The 24,995-nt window shown below is 45.1% G+C and overlaps 1 protein-coding gene across 3 annotated transcripts; it reads left to right on the forward strand.

Moving 5' to 3' along the window:
• The first annotated feature begins 661 nt into the window (after positions 1 to 661).
• On the forward strand, positions 662 to 24,213 carry PRPF40A (pre-mRNA processing factor 40 homolog A). 3 transcript variants are annotated; one of them, XM_065070196.1, is made up of 26 exons: positions 662 to 1,260; positions 2,922 to 3,059; positions 4,846 to 4,926; positions 7,320 to 7,350; positions 7,580 to 7,602; positions 10,144 to 10,245; positions 10,342 to 10,452; positions 10,889 to 11,009; positions 11,886 to 11,910; positions 12,284 to 12,592; positions 13,498 to 13,606; positions 14,375 to 14,439; positions 14,990 to 15,154; positions 15,793 to 15,901; positions 16,470 to 16,620; positions 17,052 to 17,185; positions 17,568 to 17,682; positions 17,794 to 17,897; positions 18,066 to 18,182; positions 18,686 to 18,823; positions 19,469 to 19,564; positions 20,472 to 20,558; positions 20,642 to 20,738; positions 20,835 to 20,896; positions 21,677 to 21,805; positions 23,223 to 24,213. In XM_065070196.1, the coding sequence occupies exons 1-26, from the start codon at positions 898 to 900 to the stop codon at positions 23,313 to 23,315; spliced, it is 3,075 nt and encodes a 1,024-aa protein (XP_064926268.1). In that variant the 5' UTR covers positions 662 to 897; the 3' UTR covers positions 23,316 to 24,213. The 3 variants fall into 3 exon arrangements, with proteins under 3 accessions (XP_064926268.1, XP_064926270.1, XP_064926271.1); XM_065070198.1 differs by having other exon boundaries at positions 663 to 1,260; positions 17,806 to 17,897; XM_065070199.1 differs by having other exon boundaries at positions 663 to 1,260; positions 10,168 to 10,245; positions 17,806 to 17,897.
• The last annotated feature ends 782 nt before the right edge of the window (positions 24,214 to 24,995 follow it).

The following is a 24,995-nucleotide window of genomic DNA, read 5'->3' on the forward strand; positions in this document are numbered from 1 at the left end:
AGCTTTCCAGGGCAACATTTCCTCCCCTCACTGTGCGGGTCTCAGCCCGGCGGCCGTAGAAACCCGCCCTTGGGCTGCGCTCCCGGGCCCTGCAGAGCGGCCCGAGAGGCCCCAGAGCGCCTGAGCAGCGCTGCTCCTGCACAGGCCCACAGCGGGCCCGGGGCGGCGCCGAGGGCCTGCCTCAGCCGGGAAGCCCCGGCCCACCGCCCTCAGCTACGGCCCAGCGGCGGGGCCCGGGAGGGGAGAGCGGCGAGGCGCCCCCAAACCGCCCCGGCCATGGCCGCCGCCCACTTCCTCTCAGGAGGCGCGAACCACCGCGCGCCCAGGGCGGGGGGAAGCCGCGCTGCCGCCGCACCGCGCGCCTCCAGCAGCCCTACTCGGCACATACCAACCCCAACCCACACAGGGGTGGGTAATAAGGCCGAGCGTCCGGGTCGGCGCGTACCACCTGCTGCGCGGCTGAGGGGAGCGCGACCGCCACCTCTCGGCCTGCTTGAGAAGGCGGCGGAGAACGCGCTGAGCCCCTTCCCCCCTCTTCCTTCAGGCGCTGCTGGTGCTGCCCGGCTCCTAGCGCCCCGCCCCCGGCCCACGTGAGCCGTTTCCCAGCGTCCCCTCCGCTCGGCCCCGCCGCAGCCGCTTCCCCCCGCGCCAGCTCCGCGGCCCGCTGGGCCCGCGCCCCGTCCCCCGCCGGCAGCGGCCCGATCCCGCCGGGAGGCGCCTCTGCTCGCCGCAGGCCCGGTCCGGAAAGCCGCCTTTGCTCCGCAGCTTCCCCCGGGTGCGGGGCCTCTCTCCATCCGCTTGGTCCTTGCCGCCTCCGGCGGGCGGCCGCCAGCGGCTCCCAGCGTCGACGCCAAGAGAGGCGGAGAAGAGCTCCCCGCGGCGGGGCCGGCGGCCAGGATGTCAGGTGGGGACTCGGCGGCGGCGGCGGCGACCGCCTCCCCACAGCCGCTCCCGTTCTCCTTGCCGAAGCCCCCTCCCCTCATGCAGCTGACGCCGGGGGACGCCGTCCGCCCCGTCGCCTCCGCTGCGGACCAATCGCCGAAGAGCACCCGTCTGGCGGGCCGCCCGGATTGGCCGGCTGGGAAGCCAGTCAGCTTGCTGGCCCCGCTGCTCCCGCCCCGCGGGGAGCCCGAGCCGCTCATGCCCTTTGGCCCCTCGTCGCGGCAGCCACTCAGAGGGCGGCTTCTTGGCAGGTGCAGCGGGGGCAGCCTGCTCAGCCCCTCCATGCGGCCCGGCGGCGTCGACCGGGGCTCCCTCATGGTGAGTGGGGCGGGGGGGACACCGGGTGGGCCTCGGGCCGGGACTACTGCCTCTCAGAAAGTGAGGGGCGTGGTGTATTGGAAAGCGGGGTGGGTTAGAAGGGGGGTGGTCAGTAGGTCAGAGAGGTTCTCCTGCCCCTCTGCTCTGCCCTGGGGAGACCACACCTGGAATCTTGTGTCCAGTTGTGGCCCCTCAGTTCCAGCAGGACAGGGAACTGCTGGAGAGAGTCCAGCGCAGCCACCAAGATGCCGAAGGGAGTGGAGCATCTCCCGTGTGAGGAAAGGCTGAGGGAGCTGGGGCTCTGGAGCTGGACAAGAGGACACTGAGGGGGGACTCGTTCATGGGGATCAATATGGAAAGTGTCAATATGTGAGTGTCAGGAGGATGGAGCCAGGCTCTTCTTGGTGACAGCCAGTGACAGGACAAGGGGCAGGGGGTATAAACAGGAATGCAAGAGGTTTTATTTAAAGATGAGAAGAAACTTGTTTGGGGTGAGGGTGTCAGAGCCTGGCCCAGGCTGCCCAGGGGGTTGTGGAGTCTCCTTCTCTGCAGACATTCCAACCCGCCTGGACACCTTCCTGTGTAACCTCATCTGGGTGTTCCTGCTCCATGGGGGGATTGCACTGGATGAGCTTGCCAGGGCCCTTCCAGTCCCTGACATCCTGGGATTCTGTGAAAGTGACAGAAAACGCGAATGCACTCGGAACAAGGTTTTCAGGAATCATTGCTCTTGTACCTGGAGTTATTTGGGCTGCGTCGGAGGCTCCATAACAGCCAAGTTGCTACTGAGCATCTGACAGGAGTCAAGGATGTGACAGGAGTCAAGTGTTGCATTTGGATGTTTCAGCTCTTCCTAGTTGGTATTTCTTTCTGTGAACTTTATTCACAGTCTCTTCTGGTACAAAACAATCATACGAAGAATGTTTTTAACATCAAAAAGGAGCATTACTTCTTTTATGCTAAGGACCCTTCTAAAATGTTTCGCTTAAGAGTACTTTTAATGTTTATAAACTAAAGCACTTACACACAGAAATATGTTGTAAGCTTAAGTTTTGTGTTCTTCAAAGAAAAATGCTTTCCAGTGTTTGTGCTAAGATACTCTTAAAGCTGTTGCCTCTGACTAGAATAGAAAGCTCTAAACACATATTGTTAATTAAAATAGGAAAAAATGGCCCTAACCATTTTTGTAGTAGCAGTGTGACTATACCGAGATTAGAACAGCAACAAGATTCATGTTTTTGAGGAAGGTACAGAGACAGGGATGGTACTTGGTGTAGAAGCTATTTCAGACTTGGACATCAAGAGTAGAAGATATTTTGTTTCTCTGACTTGTTCCTCCGTACAGTTACAATTAACACATGCAGAAGTAGTTGCATTCCTAAATTTAGTATGATCTTCTGTGACAAGCCATAAGATGAAAGATTATGGAGGATTTTTCTCATTTGGCTGTTGGTTTTGAAATTTTAAACGGATTTGTTAATTATGATTAGCTTTGGCTCTAGAAGAGTGAGTGATCCTGCTTGTTGTTTTCACACTGTCAATCTAGAATTGCCCAAATAACTTTGAGTGCAGTGCTGATTGGCTCTGTGTTATTAATGCTTTTGTGGGATTTGGGGCTGTTGGCTTCATGCTGATTCATCTCCTTTGTTGCTGAATTTCAGATGGGACACCCGGGAATGCCACATTATCCTCCCATGGGAATGCACCCTATGGGGCAGAGACCCCCAAATATGCCTCCAGTTCCCCACGGGATGATGCCTCAGATGATGCCCCCCATGGGAGGACCACCAATGGGGCAGGTAAGGCAGTTTTACAAGGTTTGATTTTCCTTTCTTGTTTCCTTCCCTTCATGATGTCGGATAGTCCCTGAGGTTGGTAAGTCTCATACAGTAGCTTGCACATGGTAAGGTTAATAATTCAGGGTATTTTACATCGCTGTTCATATCCATATAGCAACTCTTCTCGTTTGTAATTGATGCACCTCATGTGGAACTTTACTTGTAAATAGCTGTAGGTACAATTCCGTAATTGGCTTTTTCTTAAAGCTTTTTGGTAGTTTTCTTCAGATGTTGAAGAAGTAAGGCTGTGTTACTAACACACAGAAATATAAAGTGGTTGTTCTTTTCAGAGGTAGTAATGGTAGAGAACTTCATGTTTCTTTAATTCTTGGCTGACTCTTACATCTACACAGTTGAAAATTATAGGGAGATGCAAGGGAGGAAATAATTATTGTTTGAATTTTTGCAGAATTGCTTCTTGAATCTGAGAAAGTAGTTTATGGTTCTGTGTATATACAGCTCTTGAGAGTGTCGCGGCTGAAAAATAAACTTGGCCATTCACATTGACAGGTGGGAACCTGGGTTGACAGGTAGAGTAGCCAGAATCATATCTGTGCTTTTTGCACATTTAAAGCTTTTATATTCAATAATCAAATTTCCATTCCTATGTGATTTCTGATTAAATTCTGAACTTCTAAAAGAAACAATTCTCTTTCTGGATATAATAAATGCTGTAGCGATACTGCTTGTGACTGTGGTTTGCATAAGTAGAAACTGAGTGTCATCAACTAGACCAAAGGGCAAGTTTAGAGCAGACAGAGGATGGCAAGAAGGATTAACCCTCTGAGAAAAGCCCACAAGGTCCTGCTGGCAACTCCCGTCTTCCTTTGCAGTACCGTGCATAGAGCGTCTCTGGTTTTTGTTGGTTTTTTTAGTGGTGTATAAAGGCTTAGTAGGAATCTTCAGTGAAGCGGAACTTCTGCAGAACTGTGCCTTCAAGACTGCAAGCAGAGATATTTGAGCAAAAGGCAGCTTAGCTGAGGAGCAGTTCTGTGGGATTTTTGGTCTCATTGGACCACCCAGCAGACTCGGAGACAAGTCTAGACTCAAGCTTTTCATTTCTGTAGTGTGGTATGTCCCCACTGCCGAGTTTACACTGTTACATGGTTTAACATTGTATGTCTCTATTAAGGGCTTTTTTCAGACCTTTAAAAAAAAAGAGTTCAGAATGTTTTAAAGCTTTGATGTTTAAATTTAATAGCACTCTTCATCTCAAAGCTGTTTGCAGAAATTCGTTCTTTTAGTGTCTGTAAAGTGTTTCTTCCTATTTGTGACATAAGAAGAAAGAGAGACAGGTTGGAAGTTGTCAAAAAATGTGAGCAGAACTAATCTCACATTCTGAATTTACCGTCATTTAGTTTGTTCCCTGTGGCCTCAGAGTTTTGCAGAACTCTTCCTCCACCTTTATTGTTCCTGCTTTCATGTAGGGTTTCAGTAATAGCTTACTAATAGATCACGTGTCATTTGCTGCTTTCTTTTGTAGTTTAAATGATCGTCTTTATTGATATTTCCTATCGGACTTTGGATTACTGTGGACATGTTATTACTAATGTCCATTTTGTAGGAGTATAATGAAGGGAATGAGAATTCCACAAACCTATCTTACTTCTTGTTGCCAAGTGCTTAAAAGGTTTTTTGGGTTAAAGACGAGTATCAGGTAATTGCTTTTAAATAAAAAAAAATAATAATCCTCGCATTTTATGTTGAAGATTTCCTAAAATTTCTCTGATATACCATTGAATGACAGATGCCTGGAATGATGCAGTCAGTAATGCCTGGAATGATGATGTCTCACATGTCTCAAGCTGCTATGCAGCCTACGGTTCCGGTGAGTTCCACGTTACCTCTCTGGTTTTCACAATGTCTTTCTGTCAGTCGCTGCCATTACTTCAGTATGGTTATGCCTTTGTTTTCCTCAATTGGATTATTACAAAAGTGTTGCTAATTGAAATGAAATTTTATCTAGCTCTTGAATTGTTGTCGAAAATAAGATTTCTGCGAGAGGCAGAGCTAGTGCTGCTTGATGTCCTGTGGCTTTTCCTCAGTCTTTAAACTCTCCTCTGTAGCTGCTTCTGCTTTTCGCCTCTTGTTTCTGGCTGGATCCTGCTCCCCATAATGATTCCCACAGCCCAGCCTCCTCCCTCGGCCCTTACCGCTGGGAACTCTGGCTCATTTGTCAGAAAACTTTCCCAAAGTCAGTGTGTTCGAGATCTTGAGTGAAGTTTGCTGAAATCGGTAAAGGTAGGAAGAAGTTATTTGGGTGGAAATGGAGAGGGAAGAAAGGTCTTTAATTCATCTACTAAATATGCTGTGTGTAACCAGGTGTGTTAAGTGCTCCATGCGCCATCTGTATTAATGGGCGAAAAATCACAAAGATACCAAGTTTCTGCAAAATTAAAAGAGAAGAGACTGTTAGGAAGAAGATGTAATGTCGTCCTGACATGGGCTACGTGACAGAAAATTGACACCAGAGAAGGGATGTTAATTATCTTAACAGTGGAGAAAAAAACCTTAAGTTTAGTTCTTGCGCTTTATCAGACTCTAGAGAATCTGCCTGTTAGTTACGAGTTTGTTTCTCGCCGCTGTTTAATGAGATGGGAGTGAATGTTCCAGCCTTAATGTAATTAAAGTAAAAGTCAGTAACTCCTCAGGCAAATCCTTGGGCACCAACCACACTTCGTTAGTTCTTGTGCTCCTGCAGCTACTTCCTAATGCACAGAATATTTTAGAAGCTGCCAAGCAGGGAGGATATTAGTGATTTTTCCTCCATTTCCCATACAGAAGTTATCAATTTCTGACAAGTGATGCTCATGGAAAATTCTGAAAGAATTTCAGACCTTCAGAGGAAAATCTTAAAAATGCTGTGGCCAAAAGAGACTTAAAAAGAGAGGGAGGGATCAACGCTAAAATTTTGAGTTTTACTGTATAGTTTTGCATATTTTGGCAAGGCGGCAGATATTTTGGGTTCCTAATCCAGGACTGGGAATAATTCCTAACTGAATTCAGCCTGTGGATGTGTGGTATTTAGGAGGCGAGGCAGCCTGGCAGAGAGCTCCGGCTTTTAGTGCAGCCCTTCAGCTCTGGGCAGAGACCTCAGGAGCGGGTGGACAAAAAGTCATTTCTCTGTCCCAGCACCGTTCTTATCCCTCCCTGCTGTCGCGTGTGGGCCACAGCCTGGCAGGTGTTTCAGAAACATAAGAGTCATTTTACCACTTCCTAATGTATAATAATTCGTAGATGAGTAAAAAATCATGGATTGTTCTTTTTTTGCAGCCCTGATGATTTGCTTGGTAAACTTCATGAGTGCAATTCATAAAAATGATTATTTCAGTCAGATTAGTGCTCTTGCTATATACAACAAACTAGAATGGAATTTGGAAAACACAGGCACAAGAAAATAAGTGTATCAGAACGGTTGCTTGCCCAAGACACAAATGAAACTGTGGCCTTGCTTAACCAACTCTACTTATGCTCAGAGACACGTGCGCACACAGAGTAGCTGAAATTTTTAATATACAGAATGTACTTTGTGTTTTGCTGATGATTCCCCTGGCTTAGTCCTATCAGACAATATCAAACAGAACAGATCCAGTGTGATTTAGTTTTTAACAAGTTTTGCTTTTTTTGCGTAAGGGTTTTTTGCTAATGAAGTTTGTAGAAAAGGGCCGAAAGAGAAACCCTCGCAAAAGATAAACCTGCAAGCTGTATTTTTGCCTACAGAAAAAGAAAGAAATTAGGAAGACTCTGTTTGAATTCTGTTAATCTTTTTCCTTAGTTTGAAAGAATTTCACACAGGGTATCAGTAAGAACTTGGGTTATTTGCGAGCACTCTTATGAATGCAGCACTAATCCATTCAGAGGATTATGCCACATCGTTAGAAGCTTAATAAGCTACTCCAGCAAAAATTCAGAATGTAGTTGGTGGGGTTTTTTTCCTTCCAACTTACTCATTTAGGAGACAAAGACGGTGCTGGAATGATGGCAAGGGACCCCCAGTGCACTTCATTGTATAAAGAGGAGCTTGATGTTCCTAACTGCTTATTTAAGGAGCAGTAGTAATATAATATAATAATAAAGAGGGTGATGGGAAGGTCGGAATCCATATTTAAGGTAGTAGAGCATTATGTTACCGAATGCGCTTGTTCGGATATGTTCTGTATTTACTGATGATTTAATTACAATTGCGCTCAGTACTTAAATGTCTGTTGATTGTTTCTACAGCCAGGGGTGAACAGTATGGATGCACAAGTAGGTAAGTTGAAACAATTTCTTACCATTTCCAAGTTTTTCACCAAAATTAGGTAAAGTATATATATTAAAAAAAATCATACTTTTCTGTAAAATGTGATTTAGCATTTCAGTAACTGGTATCTTCATTGATTCCCAGCATTTTTTTCTTTCAAACATTAATTGGAGTCTCTATGTAGAAAAATAAAGCAGCCAAACCATTTTTGAATTATTTTTTGCAATTTTCTTTTTAGGTGTAACACCTCCTGGAACTCAGGTACGTGGAAGCCAACATTCTAGGAGACTGTAAGGCAGTGTGGTGGTGGGCGTGCATGGCTCTACAGGTTTCAAAAAGTCCTTATATTTTTCGTCTTATATGGAGCTTTGCTTATTTGACTGTCAGCCTGTGATTAATAGTTACAGTAGGTGTGTTTTCTGTTACATTTCCACTCATTCCTGAGCACCGAAGTCTACTTGTTTCTAGTTCTTGTAGCACGCAGGACAGCAATAGGAGATGTTTCTGTGGTGGTTTTAGGTCTTTTTACCCTACCTGAGCAGCAAGTGGATTGTGTGTCCTGGGATTGTTCAGCCCCCTGTGATTATTGGAGCCTTAACATTGTCAGCTTACTGAGGGGTTTGTTACCAAACACTGGAACAATAAAAAAAGAAGAGGCTATAGAGTTCACTGTCTCCCATAATATACTCTTGCAAAAGCTGGGAGCCCATGGCTTGGACAAGTGCACTCTCTGCTGGGTTAAGAACTGGCTGGAGGGCCGGGCCCAGAGAGTGCTGGTGAATGGGGCTGCATCCAGCTGGCGGCCAGTCACTAGTGGTGTCCCCAGGGGTCAGGGTTGGGTCCAGTCCTGTTTAACATCTTTATTGACGATTTAGATGAGGGGATTGAGACCATCATCAGCAAATTTGCTGATGACACCAAGTTGGGAGGGAGTGTCGACCTGCTGGAAGGCAGGAGGGCTCTGCAGAGGGATCTGGATAGACTGGAAAAGTGGGCTGATTCCAATGGGATGAAGTTCAATAAGGCCAAGTGCCGGGTGCTGCACTTTGGCCACAACAACCCCTGCAGCGCTCCAGGCTGGGCACAGAGTGGCTGGAGAGCAGTCAGACAGAAAGGGACCTGGGGGACTAATGGACAGGAAGCTCAACATGAGCCAACAGTGTGCCCAGGTGGCCAAGAAGGCCAGTGGTGTCCTGTCCTGTATCCAAAAGAGTGTGGTCAGCAGGACAAGGGCAGTGATCCTTCCCCTGTGCTCTGCATTGGGGAGGCCACACCTGGAGTGTTGTGTTCAGTTCTGGGCCCCTCAGCTCAGGAAAGAGATTGAAGTGCTGGAGCGGGTCCAGAGAAGAGCAACAAGACTGGTGAAGGGACTGGAACACAAGCCCTATGGGGAGAGGCTGAGGGAGCTGGGCTTGTTCAGTCTGGAGAAGAGGAGGCTTAGAGCTGAGCTCAGCACTCTCTAGAACTACCTGAAGGGCAGTTCTAGCCAGGTGGGGATTGGTCTCTTCTCCCAGGCAGTCAGCAATAGGACAAGGGGCCATGGGCTTCAACTCTGCCAGGGGAAATTGAGGCTGGAGATTAGAAAGCAATTCTTTACAGAGAGAGTGGTCAGGCATTGGAATGGCTGCCCAGGGAGGTGCTGGACTCGCCGGCCATGGAGGTTTTTAAACTGAGATTGGACATGGCACTTAGTGCCATGATCTAGTAAACGGACTGGAGTTGGACCAAGGGTTGGACTGGATGATCTCTGAGGTCTTTTCCAACCCAGTCGATTCTGTGATTCTGAGTTACCCATGATAATTTTGAAAACATCGCTGTGGTTTTTGAAGAATATGAAATACAAACTTGGAAGGGTTATCACCACTTCAGCAATTTTGCTGCTCATTGGTAATTTAGCATAACTCCCAGTGTCTTGACATTGTTTGAAATTTGCTTTTATTAGTGTCTCCTTCAACATTTGTGGGAACATAGCAGAATTCCGTAGCTTAATTAGGAATAAATACTGAGTATCTTGCATGGAAGGTGATTTAATGTAGGTTGAAGTTGCAAACAGGGTGGTTCCTGCAGGCCAGACGTAGCGCATGGGGTGATTTTCAGTGCGCTTCCACCTTTCCATCAGAGGGAAGTGGCTGACAGAACAGACCCGGTGCTGTATACCTCAGTATTGTAAAATGTGAAATTACTTCCCTAGAAGATAGTCTAGACATTTATCTTCTTAGTTTGCAAGATGATGAAGAAAATAGTTTGGCTAGGTAACTAGGAGGCAGAATCTGTAAAAATAGTCATGTGGCCTCAGAGATACCCCTTGAAGTTTTTGGTTGTTCCTTCAGAATTTGGTGACCTTGTACCCAGCTTAATTATTAAATGTCAGTGAATATCAACTGTCCTCACATTTCTAGGAGATTTGCATTCTAGTCATTATATCGTGCAAATCCTCATTTCTGAGAGTTTATCTAAGCAGTAGGAAGGTGCTTCTGAGTTCACACTAAACTCTTGAGGTCAGAATCTTCTTGAAAGAAGTTTTTCTTAGTTTTGAAAACACAGGGGGGCTTTCACTTGAAGTTGTTAGGGTGCAATCACTTTCGCTTTCTTTCCTGATGGTAATGGGCTGCCTTGGGTTGCTGAATGGGGGAGTGAGACTCTAAATAGCTCTTGTCACAAAGAAGTAGTTTCTTGAAGACAATGCTGACTTGCATGTGTTTAGGTTCTGGCTTGCTGTCTTTGCTTTGCCACTGAATGTCTTAGTATGTTTAATACACACGTTGAAATGAAAAAGAAATATTAACCAGAATGTCTTTTCAGAGCTCTGTTTTGTTTCACCCTCAGACAACACATCCTGTGGTTTGTGCAGCCCAGCAAACTGCCACAACCAACAGTTCTGCTACCGAAGACCACTCCAAACAGGTTGATCTGCTTTCCACTTGTGTTCAACTTGATTGTGGCTTTCGGCAGCACCTCAGTTGGCAATTACTCATCATTAATATCTTTTCTTTTTCCTAGAAATCCACATGGACAGAGCACAAATCACCTGATGGAAGAACGTATTACTATAATACTGAAACGAAGCAGTCGACGTGGGAGAAGCCAGATGATCTCAAAACGCCAGCTGAGGTAAACTGAATGCAGATGGAGATGACTGGTCGGTGTGAGTTGGTGTGAGTGCGAGAATTCGGTGGCTCAGCCACCGTGCAGGAGGATAGCCATGCCAAGAGATTTTTTTTACAATTAGAACAAACTCTTAAAATAAGAAGGATGCAAAAATGCTTATATTGGTAGAGCTCAAGGCTGTAAAATGGACAAAACCATATTCCTCAAGTTTTAGATACATTTTCTGTGTTACAATGATGGCGTTCTTCAATATTTAGATAAGTAATGTGTTTACTTATTGCTAGGGAGGATTTTCCTTGGAAAGTGTATGCCTTATATTCATTGATCCTTAAGTTATTTCTTGGTGTTGTATTTGTGGCTCACTTCTAGCTATCCTTTCAGTTTTTAAACATCATCATAACTTTGATTTTATGTCTTGTTTTGTTTTTCTGTCCATTAGCAATTGTTGTCCAAGTGTCCCTGGAAAGAGTATAAATCCGATTCTGGAAAGCCCTACTATTATAATTCCCAAACAAAGGAATCGCGCTGGGCAAAACCCAAAGAGCTGGAGGATCTCGAAGGTAACGTTGAGAAAAATGCGTAGGGAGGGTGGGAGCGAGTTGTAAGCTCTGCTTATGTGTGACTCTGCGCAAAAATGTTCCATCGTACCTTTAGTTCCTCCTGTGGCAGCGGCATCAGGTCCCGCTCGTGTCCCCAGACAAGGACTGAATTGGGGTGTAACAGGCTTGCTTCATTTTAGGGCTGTTGCAGGATTTGACTCTTTACCGCCCATCCTTTGGCAACCTGCAGGAACTCAGTAGCAGTTTTAAAAGGCTTCAGGCTGATGGAGGAAAATGAGAGGCAGAGGGGCGACTGCAATTCATCTACACTTCTGATTTTTGACAAAAATTATTTTGATCAACTATGACGTGGCGAAAATATTAATAATTTTCTTAATGCCTTGTGTTTGATAAAGGCAGTTTCTCCTTTTGTGCAGTCATCATATGATGCTGTGCTCCCGTTGTTCACTTTTAGCACAGTTTTGCTTGGTATTGTAATAAGGGAAATAAGATCTTGATGAAAAATCTACAAAATGAGCTGGGGTGAGAAATGAGTCTTTAAAAAAGCACTATGAAGAGTGAGCTTCAGTGACAGAATAAAGAAGGAAAGACCTGTTTCAGTAAACCTGACTTTACCTGGTTTTTTTAAAGCTGAAATAATTCATTTAGACCAATAAGTCATTTTTACATACCCTAGTCTGTATTTAATGGGATTTCTAAACTTTGTTTTAGTCTGAATTGGTGTCAGTCTTTCAAGGGCACAAATATTAAAATTATTGATAGTAGCACAAACATTTAAAGCTGTGCTTTTATTAAATCATGTCAACAGTAACTTTTCAGCATGTATAAACTATTTTGGAAGCTCTATTTTGATTGTTTTTCCTCTTTCTCCTCTAGCAATGATTAAAGCTGAAGAGAACAGGTATGTTTTTAATGATATGCTAATGCTTTTTACATTCGGCTGCCTGTTATTTCTTAAAAATGGAATCTAGTCCTTGAATCTGAAAACATCCTCCTTGCACCTTTTCATTCCAAATAGTGCCTTAATATATAAAAAATCGATATATTCTAGATTTCTTTTTAACCAAAGTGCCTGATCGACATAGATACAGTTTCAGTAAAGTATTTCCTTTCTCTGGGCTGAGATTGGTTTGTGTTCTGAGATACAATCTCTGTAACTAGTTCTAAGCCTCTCATTTTGTACGTCGTTAACTTATTTAAACTACACATTTCCCTAAACCCTTAAGTTGTCCTGTGCTCCTATGTGACTTTTCCTGGTTTTTTTATACCTATAGCATAAAGCCCGAAGAATCAACTCCAGCAACATCTGCTCCAGCTGCCGCGGCAGAAGGAGCGAACGCAACCAGCACAGCCACGGCTGCTGCCGAAACCGCCGCGGCCGGCGCTGCCGCCGCTACTGCAGCAACAGCGGCGCCCGAAGCAGAATCTGCCGCGGCTGCTTCTGGGACAGAAACGGAGGCCACGGGCGCGGCCGCGGCCGAGGAGCCGGGCCAGGCAACGGCTGCACCCGCCGCGCAGGAGCAGAGCGGAGAAGCTGCCGCCGGCGCGGCCGACGACTCCTCCAAGCAGGAGGCTGCAGCAGAGTGAGTGAATTTACAGAGCCCGGCGCTTTGCTGCAGTTTTGTGTAATATTTCTTGTAGAATCTGGTTATCTTCAGTTATAGGTGGCCAGGCTGCTTTGACAGCCATTTCTTCGATGGAACGTGAGTGTGAATCAGTGGCAGCCGAGGAGCATGAGTAAGAAAGGGAGGAAGGAGTGTTAAATTGTTAAATCTATTTTTAGAAAAATTAGCATCCCTCCACCAAAATTCTTAAACCAGCCACTTGTGCCACAAACACTTAATGAATTTTCGATGGCTGCAAGAGTTTCCTGGGGTAACATGATGTGCTTACCCTGCATGTTTCCTCTTGCACAGAGTTGTGCAATTCGCTATCGTTGGAAGAAAATGCAATGCTAAAAAGATCTTTATCTGTTCCACCACAAATGAGTTCCTTGGGGTTTTTTTTAAGAATGGAGAATTGATTATGTGGAGAATTATAGCTTATGATTCTTATCATTCAAAGAAAGACGCACTTGGGACTATAGCCATCAGGAGATAATTAAGAGCAAGAGGCATATTTTTAGGCACTCCCCTTTATTTTTTTGTATCGTGTATATAAATATTCCTGCTAATTTCAGCATTATATGTTTATGAATAATTTCTAGGTAACTTGAGCAGGTAGCCAATTGCATGAGTGGTAATACTTTTCTGAAATACTTTGCTTTTTCTGATCAGCTGTGTATCTGTATCTGTAAGGAAGTATCTGTATGGAAGTATCTGTAAGGAAGTATCTTGTATGAACTGTGGTGTTTATCATGTGTAGCATTATTATTTTGAATTGATATTTAAAATACTCGTTCTATCTGCTTGTGGTGGTTCATGACTCTCCAGTGGCCTAACTTAGAGAAAAAAGCTTAAATAATGAAATTGCTCATTTTTGTATATAGTGCTGCTTCAAAGAAAGAGGACGACGATGCTCAACCAGTTAAAAAAACCTACACGTGGAACACAAAGGAAGAAGCAAAGCAAGCGTTCAAAGAGCTCTTAAAAGAAAAGGTATTTCAGCCAACATCATGCTCAACAATTCATGCTCTATGGAACTTCAAAACCTGCATTTGCCAGAAATCGCTGGCCTTTTTTTTTGTGGAGAATTTCTAGTGTTATGGAAAAGGGCTTCTGTACTAGACAAGAAACGAGGGAAGAGAATAGTACAGTGAAAACAATGCACGGTTTAAACTTCTTTCTAGCCCTTTGGGTGACTGTGGAGGGGTTGAGTTTTCATCAGGGCTCTCTGGTCAGGTTTTTCCCCGCTATGAAGCAGTAATTCTAAAAGTGTATTTAAGTGGTGTAGAACCGATGGCTGCCAGTGTTTCTGTCTGGCAGTGAGGTACCTTTCTAAGACAAGTGTGGCCTGCTGTCTGGCAGTGAGGTACCTTTCTAAGACAAGTGTGGCCTGATCGTCTGAGCCCTCTGTTTTTAATCTGTTTGAAAGGTGGAGTTGAAGTCAGAGTGAAATGAGACTGGCTTTGGTTTTCCCTCAGTGTATGAGATCTGTTTGTGTTTTGTGTAGTGGGTCAACATAGTTGTATCGTAGACAAACTTCCAGAAGAATTTATGGTAGAAATGGCCATAATGCCAGCAGTACTTTGTTTCATTTCCCGTGTTAACTGTTAATACTTTAAAAAAAGAATGGTGACAAAGAATGTTGTCTCAACGTTGAAAGTAGTGCTTTTTATTTTTTCCTAAGGGCTATTTTTTAAGGAATCTGTCATTGTTTGATGGTGGTTCCATATCTAATTAGTTAATGATTTAATGTCTTCACAGCGAGTACCATCCAATGCGTCTTGGGAGCAAGCTATGAAAATGATCATTAATGATCCTAGATACAGGTACTGCCTGATTCTTTCCTCATTCTATTGCTACAGAAATGAGTGGTTTAGGTAGTTTGACTTTACTGATGTAACTTTCCATTGTTTTAATAGATATTTGTGCATTTGTGAATGTGTACCATTGTCAGGGAACTGTGTTCCTTTACTGCATAAAGAAATACAAGTCCTAGGCTTGATTTTTCATTGGAAAAGGTGTGGCAGTTGGTGGTTGTATTTTATGCTATTTATATTATTTTCTTGGGAAAAAACACACACTTGCCATGACGGAGCTGAAGACTTTCCAGGTGACTTTTTGTAATGAATGGCAGAAAAGTGGCTGAAATAGATGATCAAATGAGTATTGTCCTGTGAAATGTGTAAGTGCAACCTGATCTTCCATTAATCCTGAGGGAGAGACAGCGTGCGGATTGACCATTTGCATTATGTTTCATTTTGTCTCAAAAGTCTGGATTATTCAAATCTCTCGTTATCTTCTGGTTCTTTGGCTTTGTTTTCCTAATTTAATTCTTTGTATATAACTGACACTGTTTTCTTTTTCTTTGATATGAAGTGCTTTGGCAAAATTAAGCGAAAAGAAGCAAGCCTTTAATGCTTACAAAGTTCAAACAGAAAAAGAAGAGAAAGAAGAAGCAAGATCAAAGTACAAAGAAGCTAAAGAATCCTTCCAGCGTTTTCTGGAGAACCATGAAAAAATGACATCCACAACAAGATACAAGTAAGAGCCATCTTAAATGAAGTTCCAGCCAAGTTAATAACCAGCTCTTGGTGGACACGCTCAGCCTGGAACTAAAATTGTACAGGAACACAAATATCCGTGTTCTCACAGACCACAGCAAAACAAACTAACAAACCGACCTCAGATGGGTGGGGTGCTGATGGTTCCCACTTCTAATTAGGAGAAACATAAGATAACCCAGAGAGGAGTTTTATATTACATCCACCATTAAGAACAAAGTCATTGTGGTTAGCTTGTTGGTGGAAATTCCTGCCCAAAGGGAGGTGTATCTGATAAGCCGCTTGTTGAAAATTTCCTAGATCTGATTTCATATAATATTTGCTAGAACAGTGACCTGAACATGCACTGGCCCTCAGATAAAAATGCTCATGTAATGCGCACTTGTATGGAGAGGAATGTATAGTGGCATCAGCTTTAGGTTTATTCACTGTTTCCTTTGGTTTGTAAGGGTTAGAAGCTGTCACAGAAAAAGTTGCCTGAGAGAGAAGATCAGGGAGATGACACAGAAAAGCATTACTGCTCATAAAGAGTTCCTTTAAAGTTATTGTAAGCCAATGGGACCATTTAAGTTGATGTTCACTAGTAAATGATTGTAAACTTTTTCTTGTTCTGTACAGAAAAGCTGAACAAATGTTTGGGGAGATGGAGGTCTGGAATGCAATATCTGAGCGTGATCGTCTTGAAATTTATGAAGATGTCTTGTTTTTTCTGTCTAAGAAAGAGAAGGTAACTTGCTTTCAAACCTCTTTTTTCACTTGATATCTGTAAATCAGGGACAGAAGGGGAGGAACCTGTAGGAAACGCACGGAGAGCCAAATTAAATTGTTGCAGCTGCTGTGACCCATATACTGCTCACAGGTACAGGTCAGGTTACTCCCTCTCCCAAAGGAGTGAGAGAGAAAAGAACAGAAGGAGACGAGGTTTATTAACGATGAGAAGCTGTAGAGAGGGGACCCTTCAGTTTAGAAAGATGTGATGGAAGGAAGCAAATCAAAACACACTGGTGAAACTCTTCAAAACCCCTGATCTCATCCTGTAAGGCAGATGCAACAGCTTCATGAGCTCCTTCCATCCATCGGGAGCAGTCAGAGGTAACAGTACTGAAATGGTTTATCTGTGGATGCAAGAGATAATAGTGTGTACGAAATTGTAGGTGGGTCCAAACTGTATTGTGTTGCTTTGCTTGCGGATGAAAGGCTAATTCTGTGTTTTCTTGGAGAGCACGTTTCAGGGGCCATGTATTTTTGTCTATACAATTTCACATTTTTTTAAAAAATGCATTTTTTCTCCTCAGGAACAAGCCAAACAGTTACGAAAGCGGAATTGGGAAGCTTTGAAGAACATCCTAGATAACATGGCTAATGTCACTTACTGCACTACCTGGTCAGAGGCTCAGCAGTATCTCATGGACAATCCCACATTTGCAGAAGATGAGGAACTTCAGAGTATGTCAAAGATGTGTGTTTCTTTTGGAAGAGGGAATGGATCAGTGTTGGGCAGTGAGGACTCCTGGCTGGGCACAACTCGGTCTTGCCCCATCCAGAGCCACCTGTGCAAAGGAGCCTGTATCGTTTGGTTCCTAGCAAACATTGGGCAGCATCCTTGCATCTGGTCTGTGTTCTTAAGATATTAATACCTGTGGCCAATGTGGGGAGACACACAAGTGCTCATCCACAGCGCTTTTCTCATGAAGGTTTCTGTGCTCTGTATCGGCAATGATAATTGATCTGTGTTGGGGAGGTTGGTTCTTGCTGCCGTGCAGGTCTTCATAGATTTTTGTGCTCAGTCGAAATTTCCACTCAACTGGCAACTGTTAGAGTAATAAACTTACTATGGGAAGAAATACCTGTTCTTTACTCTTGCTATCTGTTGCTAGACATGGATAAGGAGGATGCGCTGATCTGCTTTGAGGAACATATCAGGGCGCTGGAGAAAGAGGAGGAAGAAGAGAAACAGAAAAGTTTGCTTAGAGAAAGAAGGCGGCAGCGTAAAAACAGAGAATCTTTTCAGGTTGGTGGAGTTTCTTTTTGTGCCCGAGACGTGTCACGTGATGAGATACTCTGTGTGTTTTCTTTGGGGAGGCTAATGGGCGCGTCTAACGTGTCCGTTATCGGCGTTCGTAGCGTTTGTCTGCGGTGCAATGCAGCTGTTTGCCAGCAAACTGCAGGAGTAGGGGAAGGAGGGAGGAAATGGATTTGAATGGAAAGGAAACGCAATTGGAACATTGTAAATGGTGGGGGAAAGGAGGAAGAAATGATGATGGAAAAGATGGTTTTTCAATTGGATTTTAACAAAAATGGAATTCCAATTATTAAGAGTATCCATTCCAGCTGATGGCCAAGTAAAGGTGTGATGAGTGACTATGAACTTCCATTCCACTTCTGGTTTGTAGCTGTTTCTAGACGAACTGCACGAGCACGGCCAGTTGCATTCGATGTCCTCGTGGATGGAGTTGTACCCCACCATCAGCTCCGACATCAGGTTCACCAACATGCTTGGCCAGCCCGGTAAGGATCCTGCTGGGGTTCGGGGCAGGCCGGAGCAGGGTTATTTCTATATTTTCTGAATGTGTGAAGAAATGCAGCTCTTTTATTAGAGCTAGCTTTTGACTTATCTAGTTTTTTCATCAGGATCAACAGCACTTGATCTTTTCAAGTTCTATGTTGAAGACTTGAAAGCACGTTACCATGATGAGAAGAAGATAATAAAAGATATCTTAAAGGTGAGAGGGGAAAGCACTCCATTGTGTGCCTGCTTCTTTTCTTGCCAAATGTATCTTTCCAGTGAACTCTTTGCTACTGGGAGATGGGATTTCACATCGTGTTAATGTCAAGTGCGTGAAATGAGAGTTTCTGACAGACCTGATGCTCAAAAAGCCATTTCCTTACAGGATAAAGGGTTCGTGGTTGAAGTGAATACTTCTTTTGAAGATTTCGTTACGGTCATCAGTTCAACTAAAAGAGCTACTACTTTAGATGCAGGAAATATCAAGCTGGCTTTCAACAGTGTAAGTATAATTACATAGGCATGCTCAAAAAATTACAATGTGAAGAACAAGAGTCGGCACCTGTTGTCACTGTGTTGCTGTGAATATTAGACAAACGCTGCGCTTTATAGTTGCTTGTCCTGGCAGCAGTTCCCAAAATAAAAGATTGCAGAGCTGTATCTTTATTCAGGCCATAAATATTTCAACTTGAGAAATTCTGTGGTAGGAATTAAGTGATGTTCTCTCATTTTTACGTAACTTTTCTCACGAGGGGGTTTTTGTGTGTGTCTTTCTGTAGTTCTGGCTTGTGTGATGTATTAACTCTATTTTAGATTCTGTTTGAGAAACAGCAGTGGCACACTATAAAAATAAGTAACTGGTTAATTTTCCTGTATGCCCAAGTGACTAATAGAAAACCCTAAAGGTGAACTGTCACCGGGCTTGCCAAACATTGCCTTAAACTGAATTCTTAGTCTTCCATTTTGATAAATTTCAAATAATCTTCCAACTTTCGTTTGATGCAGCTGCTAGAAAAGGCAGAAGCTCGTGAGAGAGAGAGGGAAAAGGAGGAAGCTCGCAAGATGAAGCGGAAAGAGTCGGCCTTCAAGAGCATGTTGAAGCAAGCGACTCCTCCCATCGAGCTGGACGCGGTCTGGGAAGATGTACGTACCCTCAGTCACCAAAGCATTTCCGCACCGAGTTAACGGGCTGCAGCTTGCCAGTGCTTTTATCAGGAGGCCGAGATTCTCTAAGCTCTTCCTGTTTGTGTAACTTCCACCATAAAAATTGTCCTGTCATTTCTTCGGGAAAATTTGAAATTTGATGTGAATAAGTTCATTCTGTTGATACTTTCGTTTCAATAGAATTTAAAACAAAAACAACCCTAAATCCAAACAAAGAAAACACCACAACCACCAGAAAACCTAATCACACCAAGCCCCCAAACTTCATTTAACTGGAGATCAAGCACTCTGCTTAGTGAAAGGTCCATAACTTTGTTCTGGTAAGAGAGACTTGGAGAGGAAAGGTTCTTAAAGGTTATTTTTTTATAAAAAAAGCAGGATTTGACAAGCTTGTGTGGCTTAAATGGCAGAGGTAGGAAAATCCGGTTGGTTCTGCTGCCTCCGTCAGTTACAGGTTGGCTGAAGCCCACTTGGGTTGTGAAGTGGTCAGAAAACCCCACCACGTTTAGCCTTGTCACAGTACAACGGCTTTTCCAACCGGGGCAATCACGTCTCTTTTGGATGATTTTTGTTTCTGAATGGCTGTATTTCATATTAGCATTTCGTTGCTATTTTGTTTTACAGATCAGAGATAGATTTGTGAAGGAACCGGCATTTGAAGACATCACGCTGGAGTCGGAAAGAAAAAGAATATTTAAAGATTTCATGCATGTGTTGGAGGTAATTATGACTTCATTTTTTCCTGATTAAAGAAGATATTACAAAGTTCTTAGTTGTTGGGCTCTTCAATAGTGTGGGAAGGGAGACGGGTTGAACAGAATCCTGATGCCGGTCCCAGTGGACATGGTGCGTTATGTGAAAGTAATGGATATTAAAACCTGGCCTTGAAAATAAGGGACTGAAGAAAACATTACAATTATTTGGTATCATTAGAAACATAGATGTTCCTTTGATCTGCTTCCCTAAAAGAATTGTTGGAAGTTAATTTAGTATCAAAATTTCCTGGTTTATTTTAGAAAAATTGTTTCTTGCTGTGATTTTGTACAAAAAGTGATGAAACTCGTGCAGTATTTTGTTCACTACAAATCCGGAACTTCAAGAAGGTGCCACGCTCTGCAGGTGAACTTTTCCCCCACGGAAGCCAATTTGAGCGTGATGGAGTTCAGTATTATTCTTAAGTTCTGGATGGGCCGCAGTAAGAGTTAAGCTGCAGAAGCTGAGTCAAGTCACTCTTGTGGAGTAAGGCGCTGGTTTGCCTAGATAATGTGAGATTTGGGGTTTTTGTTTCATTTTCTGAAGTTTGTAACTTCAGAACTTCAAACTTGGCCGGGAAGGGAAGGTACACGGCCCATTCTGGGCCATCCTGAGCAGGGGCTTTAATTGGAACCATTGAAACAGGGATCCAGGTAACAGAAACTTTGTGCACGCACACCTAACGTCATTTCCTCCTTATTACAACCAGAACGTGGCAATACTGGTAGCTGTTTGTGGGTTTTAACACAATAAATACTTGATTCTATTTTTTTTTAACCGCTGCTAGTCATAGATGCCTTGTGGGTGTTGAGAAACATCTTTCTTGCCGTGTCCTACAGACCAATTATAACATTTGCCTTCTCTTGTACTCCAGCACGAGTGTCAGCATCACCATTCGAAGAACAAGAAACATTCTAAGAAGTCTAAAAAACACCACAGGAAGCGTTCTCGGTCTCGTTCGGTAAGGTGTTCCGTGTCCTCAGACCTGCCCTGTCACCCCGCGCCATGCTGTCGTCTTGCTGAGCACACTGTTTGTGTCCCCAGGGCTCGGAGTCCGAGGACGACGACAGCCACTCGAAGAAGAAACGGCAGCGCTCAGAGTCCAGATCGGTTTCCGAGCGTTCTTCCAGCGCAGAATCCGGTACGAGATTGGTTTGGTTTTGAATCAGCGTTCCCGTTTCATTGCTGGGTGTTGATAATCGTATTGAGGTGCTTTTGTTTCACTGTGTGTTTGCAGAGAGAAGCTACAAGAAGTCAAAAAAACACAAGAAAAAGAGCAAGAAGAGAAGACACAAGTCGGTGAGTGCAGTTGACTTTTGGGTCAGCTAATGTACACGGTTCTTTGATCCTTTCTGGGGATCGCTCAGCATCCAGCTGCCTTTGTCACAGCGACTGTGTGAAACCAGCCCACAGCAGAATAACTTTGTTATATGTACCTTAATATTGAACTGTGTAAGACCGATAAATTTGGGGGTTTTAACCGCAACCACGCAAGCAGATGTGAAGGGCTGTACCGGTAGCCTGGTGTTTGTTGTTGGCATTCCCTTTGACTCTGGAGCTGGGAAGGGTCCCAGCCGCCTCTTCCTTTGCCTTACGCTGAGCGTCGTCCCTTCCGTCTGCCCGCGTGTCGGGTTGCGTTAGCAGCTCCGATATCGAACGTACTGGAGCACCCAGAGGACCAAAAGAGCAGGAAGGAGCTTCGCTCCATGTCAGAGGCAAAGAGTAGGTTTTGTCCTGGGTAAAGAAAGAAACTTGGGTTTCTCAACTTGTGTTGGCTGCAAGACTCTTCAAAACCAATGTATTCTTCTGTTTCTGTAGTTTGTGAGGGGTCAGTTGTGCCCTTCAGTGCACAGTGTTCACCAAGGGGGCAATATTAATTGTTGAGCAGGCTCACATAAGCCTAGCCACACAAGGATGAAATGTGGAATAAAAACACAGTCGTGGCACCCGATCTGTCCCAGGGTGGGTGACAGTCCAAGACAAGTCCAGCAGAGTGATGAGTAACGGGAAAATATTCTCTAAGTTAATATCTAATGTATTTAATATCAGTCTTTAATACTTCCCCCATTATTCACACAGGATTCACCAGAATCTGATATCGAACGAGAAAAAGACAAAAAGGACAGGGAGAGTGAAAAGGATAGAGCTAGACAGAGATCCGAATCAAAACATAAATCTCCTACTAAAAAGAGACCTGGAAAAGATTCTGTAAGTGTTCGTGTTCCCTTTTATCTGACGTGTTGGACTTTATGTGCCAGTGGGATGCTGTAGTGTAGTGTTCAGGCTTTACGGTTGACTTTAAGGTCATTTATTGTTTCATTTATAGATAAATTTATGTTTCATTTATAGATAAAAAGGACCAAATGTTCAAGCGGAGCTTAATCACGCAGATCCAATTCCTTCATTTAGTGTCTTTTTTTAATGGATGTGTGAAATTACTATGTGATTAAGCACTATTTGTTGCTTGTTGGTGTAAGGTGCGAATAAGGCACATTATTTCGTAGGCAGTACCGAAGCTTGGTCCGTACTGCCACAAAGCTTTTGTGACTAAACCACTCTTGCTTTTTGCATCTGATCGGCCCGACTGATCTCGACAGATGAGTGCGGGTGGTTAAACAGTTGAGGGCGCCTGCCTGCCAGGATTTTAATCGTTGCAGTGCTGGGCTGGTGCTGGAGGGAAATTGTGGAGCAGAGTTCCGCAAGTGTGGCATTCCTGGCGCTGGGAAGGGCGGTGGGAGCGGGGCTGCCCTCCTCGCTGCCTGGGCAGGTGCAGAACAGCGTTTGCAAAGATGCGGACGAGTGTTTGAATGGAAAAGATCAACTTGGTTCAGCATCTTTGGGGGTCTGCTCAGGGGGAATTACACACCTGGCTCTGGTGATTCACATGGTGGTGTCCCCATAACCCGCCCACGGGGGGAGACGGGAGGGCGCGTGTCTGCTTTTGTATCATCTTCAGAAAAGCTGCTTGGGCCTCCGGCTGTGTTGAAGACCTATGGGGAGAGGCTGAGGGAGCTGGGCTTGTTTAGTCTGGAGAAGAGGAGGCTTAGAGCTGAGCTCAGCACTCTCTAGAACTACCTGAAGGGCAGTTCTAGCCAGGTGGGGATTGGTCTCTTCTCCCAGGCATCAGCAATAGGACAAGGGGCCATGGGCTTCAACTCTACCAGGGGAAATTGAGGCTGGATATTAGAAAGCAATTCTTTGCAGAGAGAGTGGTCAGGCATTGGAATGGCTGCCCAGGGAGGTGCTGGACTCACCGGCCATGGAGGTTTTTAAGCTGAGATTGGACATGGCACTTAGTGCCATGATCTAGTGAACGGACTGGAGTTGGACCAAGGGTTGGACTTGATGATCTCTGAGGGCTTTTCCAACCCAGTCCATTCTGTGATTCTGTGAACAATCCAACTCTGAGGCCAAATGCGGCGTCTTCTGTCGCGAAGGTGAACTCGGGTGCAATTGAGCAGCCGCAGGAGCTCAGCTGGGCTGGCAGCCCCTCTGCCCTCCCACCCTCAGCCTGGGCCCTGCGCTGTCTGTCTGGGCGCTGTCTGTCTGTCTGTCCATGCTGAGGGCTGTGCCGCCAGGAGCCCCCCCAGCACAGCCAGCCCTCTAACCGTGCGTCTCTCGGCAGGGGAACTGGGACACGTCCGGCAGCGAGCTGAGCGAAGGGGAGCTGGAAAAGCAGAGGAGGACGCTTTTGGAACAACTGGATGAAGATCAATGAGAACATTATTTATACCAAATATGTTTACATTGTGGCATAATAAAAGAAACCAATGTCTAATTCAGGACGTGGGTTCCGATATCCTGAGTTCCATTGTTGAAATGACAGTGGGGTTTTTAATTTGACCAGATAAATACATTCAAGTACCGTTGTTAGGGGCCTGGCACCACATGTGGGGCGCGGAGCGGGCTCTGTCCCGGCCCTGCGCTCCCTGCAGCCCCGCAGGGGTTGGACCTTTCTAGCAAAGCCTCACACGTGGCCCTTCTTAGAAAGGCAGTAACTGCTTTTCCTACAATTTCATTTGTAGAAAGAGATTCTTAATATAGTTTCTTGTGGTTTAATTTCTTCTATGGATTTTATTTTGGAGAGGGGAGGGCAATGGAAGGGGAGCAGTGAAGCCATTTCTCGATCTGAATTGCAAAAAACAAGTCAGATCTTGGAGTTGCTCTTTGTGAAGCGAGTCGCTGGCCAAACCCACGGTGAGCTTTTGTACAAAGACCTGATTCCCGGCCGAGACCGTGTCCGAACAGCAGCTCGGGGACACGGTCACTGCGCGTCTCCCTGCGCTGGGTGGGAAGGCGAGCGGCCCCTGGCTGCCCGGCCCAGCCGCCCGCTCTTCCCGACCCCCAGCAGCTCCGGCTGGTACTTCAGCGCTTATCTCCCGCTAAGAAAACTTTAAAACCCGTGTTGTAAATGGATTTCCTTGTGTTGCCTTAAGAACCTGCTGAAGAATGTGCGGAGGCGCTGCGGCCCCGTCCGGGCGCGGGCGAAGCTGCGGCCCCGGCGGCTCCTCGGCGGGGGCTCTGGCCGGTGGGTTTGGGATGTTCTGAAACCGCTCTGACTGCTGGGAATATTTTTGTACATTTTTATCAATTATTAAACCTTGTCTTCTAGCGTCTACTAGTATTTATTTCTCCTTCTAAATGGCTCTGGTGAATAATGACCATCTTGCGATTGCTGGATTTAACCAACACGAATGATCTGAGGATCATCTTTAGAGTTTAGCGCCCTTTCTATGGCTTTTTTTTCCCCATACACGGCAGCTGGTTTTAGTGCGTAAATCCCCCAAAAGGACCATTTTCTGGCTGGGGTGGTTACGTGATTCAGACTCATTTTTCGGGCCGCTATTTGAGATTGAGATGGGTCATTTGAAATACAAACTGCTGCGCTCAGCAGGACCCAAGGAGGTTTTTCACCGAGCCGATGCGCACTGTTCCTCCCAATGGGTTCCACAGGGAGTAACCGCTTCACCTGCTCCCTGCCCATCCCTCTGGGGAAAAAACACCCCAGTTTGGTCAAAGGGGACTTGTAGTAATGAATTCTCTGTATCCTGTGGCGTGTCGTCTCAGGATTGGGAAGGTGCCGGCTGCTTTGGCAGCGGTTTCATTCCTCTCTGCTCTCCCCGGTGCAGCAGGACGGGAGCTGCTGCTCGCAGGAGTAGCTACGATCAGCTGAACACTTAAACACATACTTTACTAACCTTGGAAACTCCCTTTCCTGCATTTATATTTAAAAACGGCAATGTGTAAGCAGAGTGGCAAGTGGCGAACAGACCACAGCGAAAAGGAGGGTTCCCCGTGTCCTGGGGCGGGTTTGACAGCGACACCTGCGATCGATCGCACAGGGTTGGAACTTACCTACAACGTTTCCTAATTGCCTTGCATCAGAAATAAAGCCCTG

The sequence above is a fragment of the Columba livia genome, chromosome 7 (assembly GCF_036013475.1).
Source record: "Columba livia isolate bColLiv1 breed racing homer chromosome 7, bColLiv1.pat.W.v2, whole genome shotgun sequence".
Lineage (NCBI taxonomy): Eukaryota > Metazoa > Chordata > Aves > Columbiformes > Columbidae > Columba > Columba livia.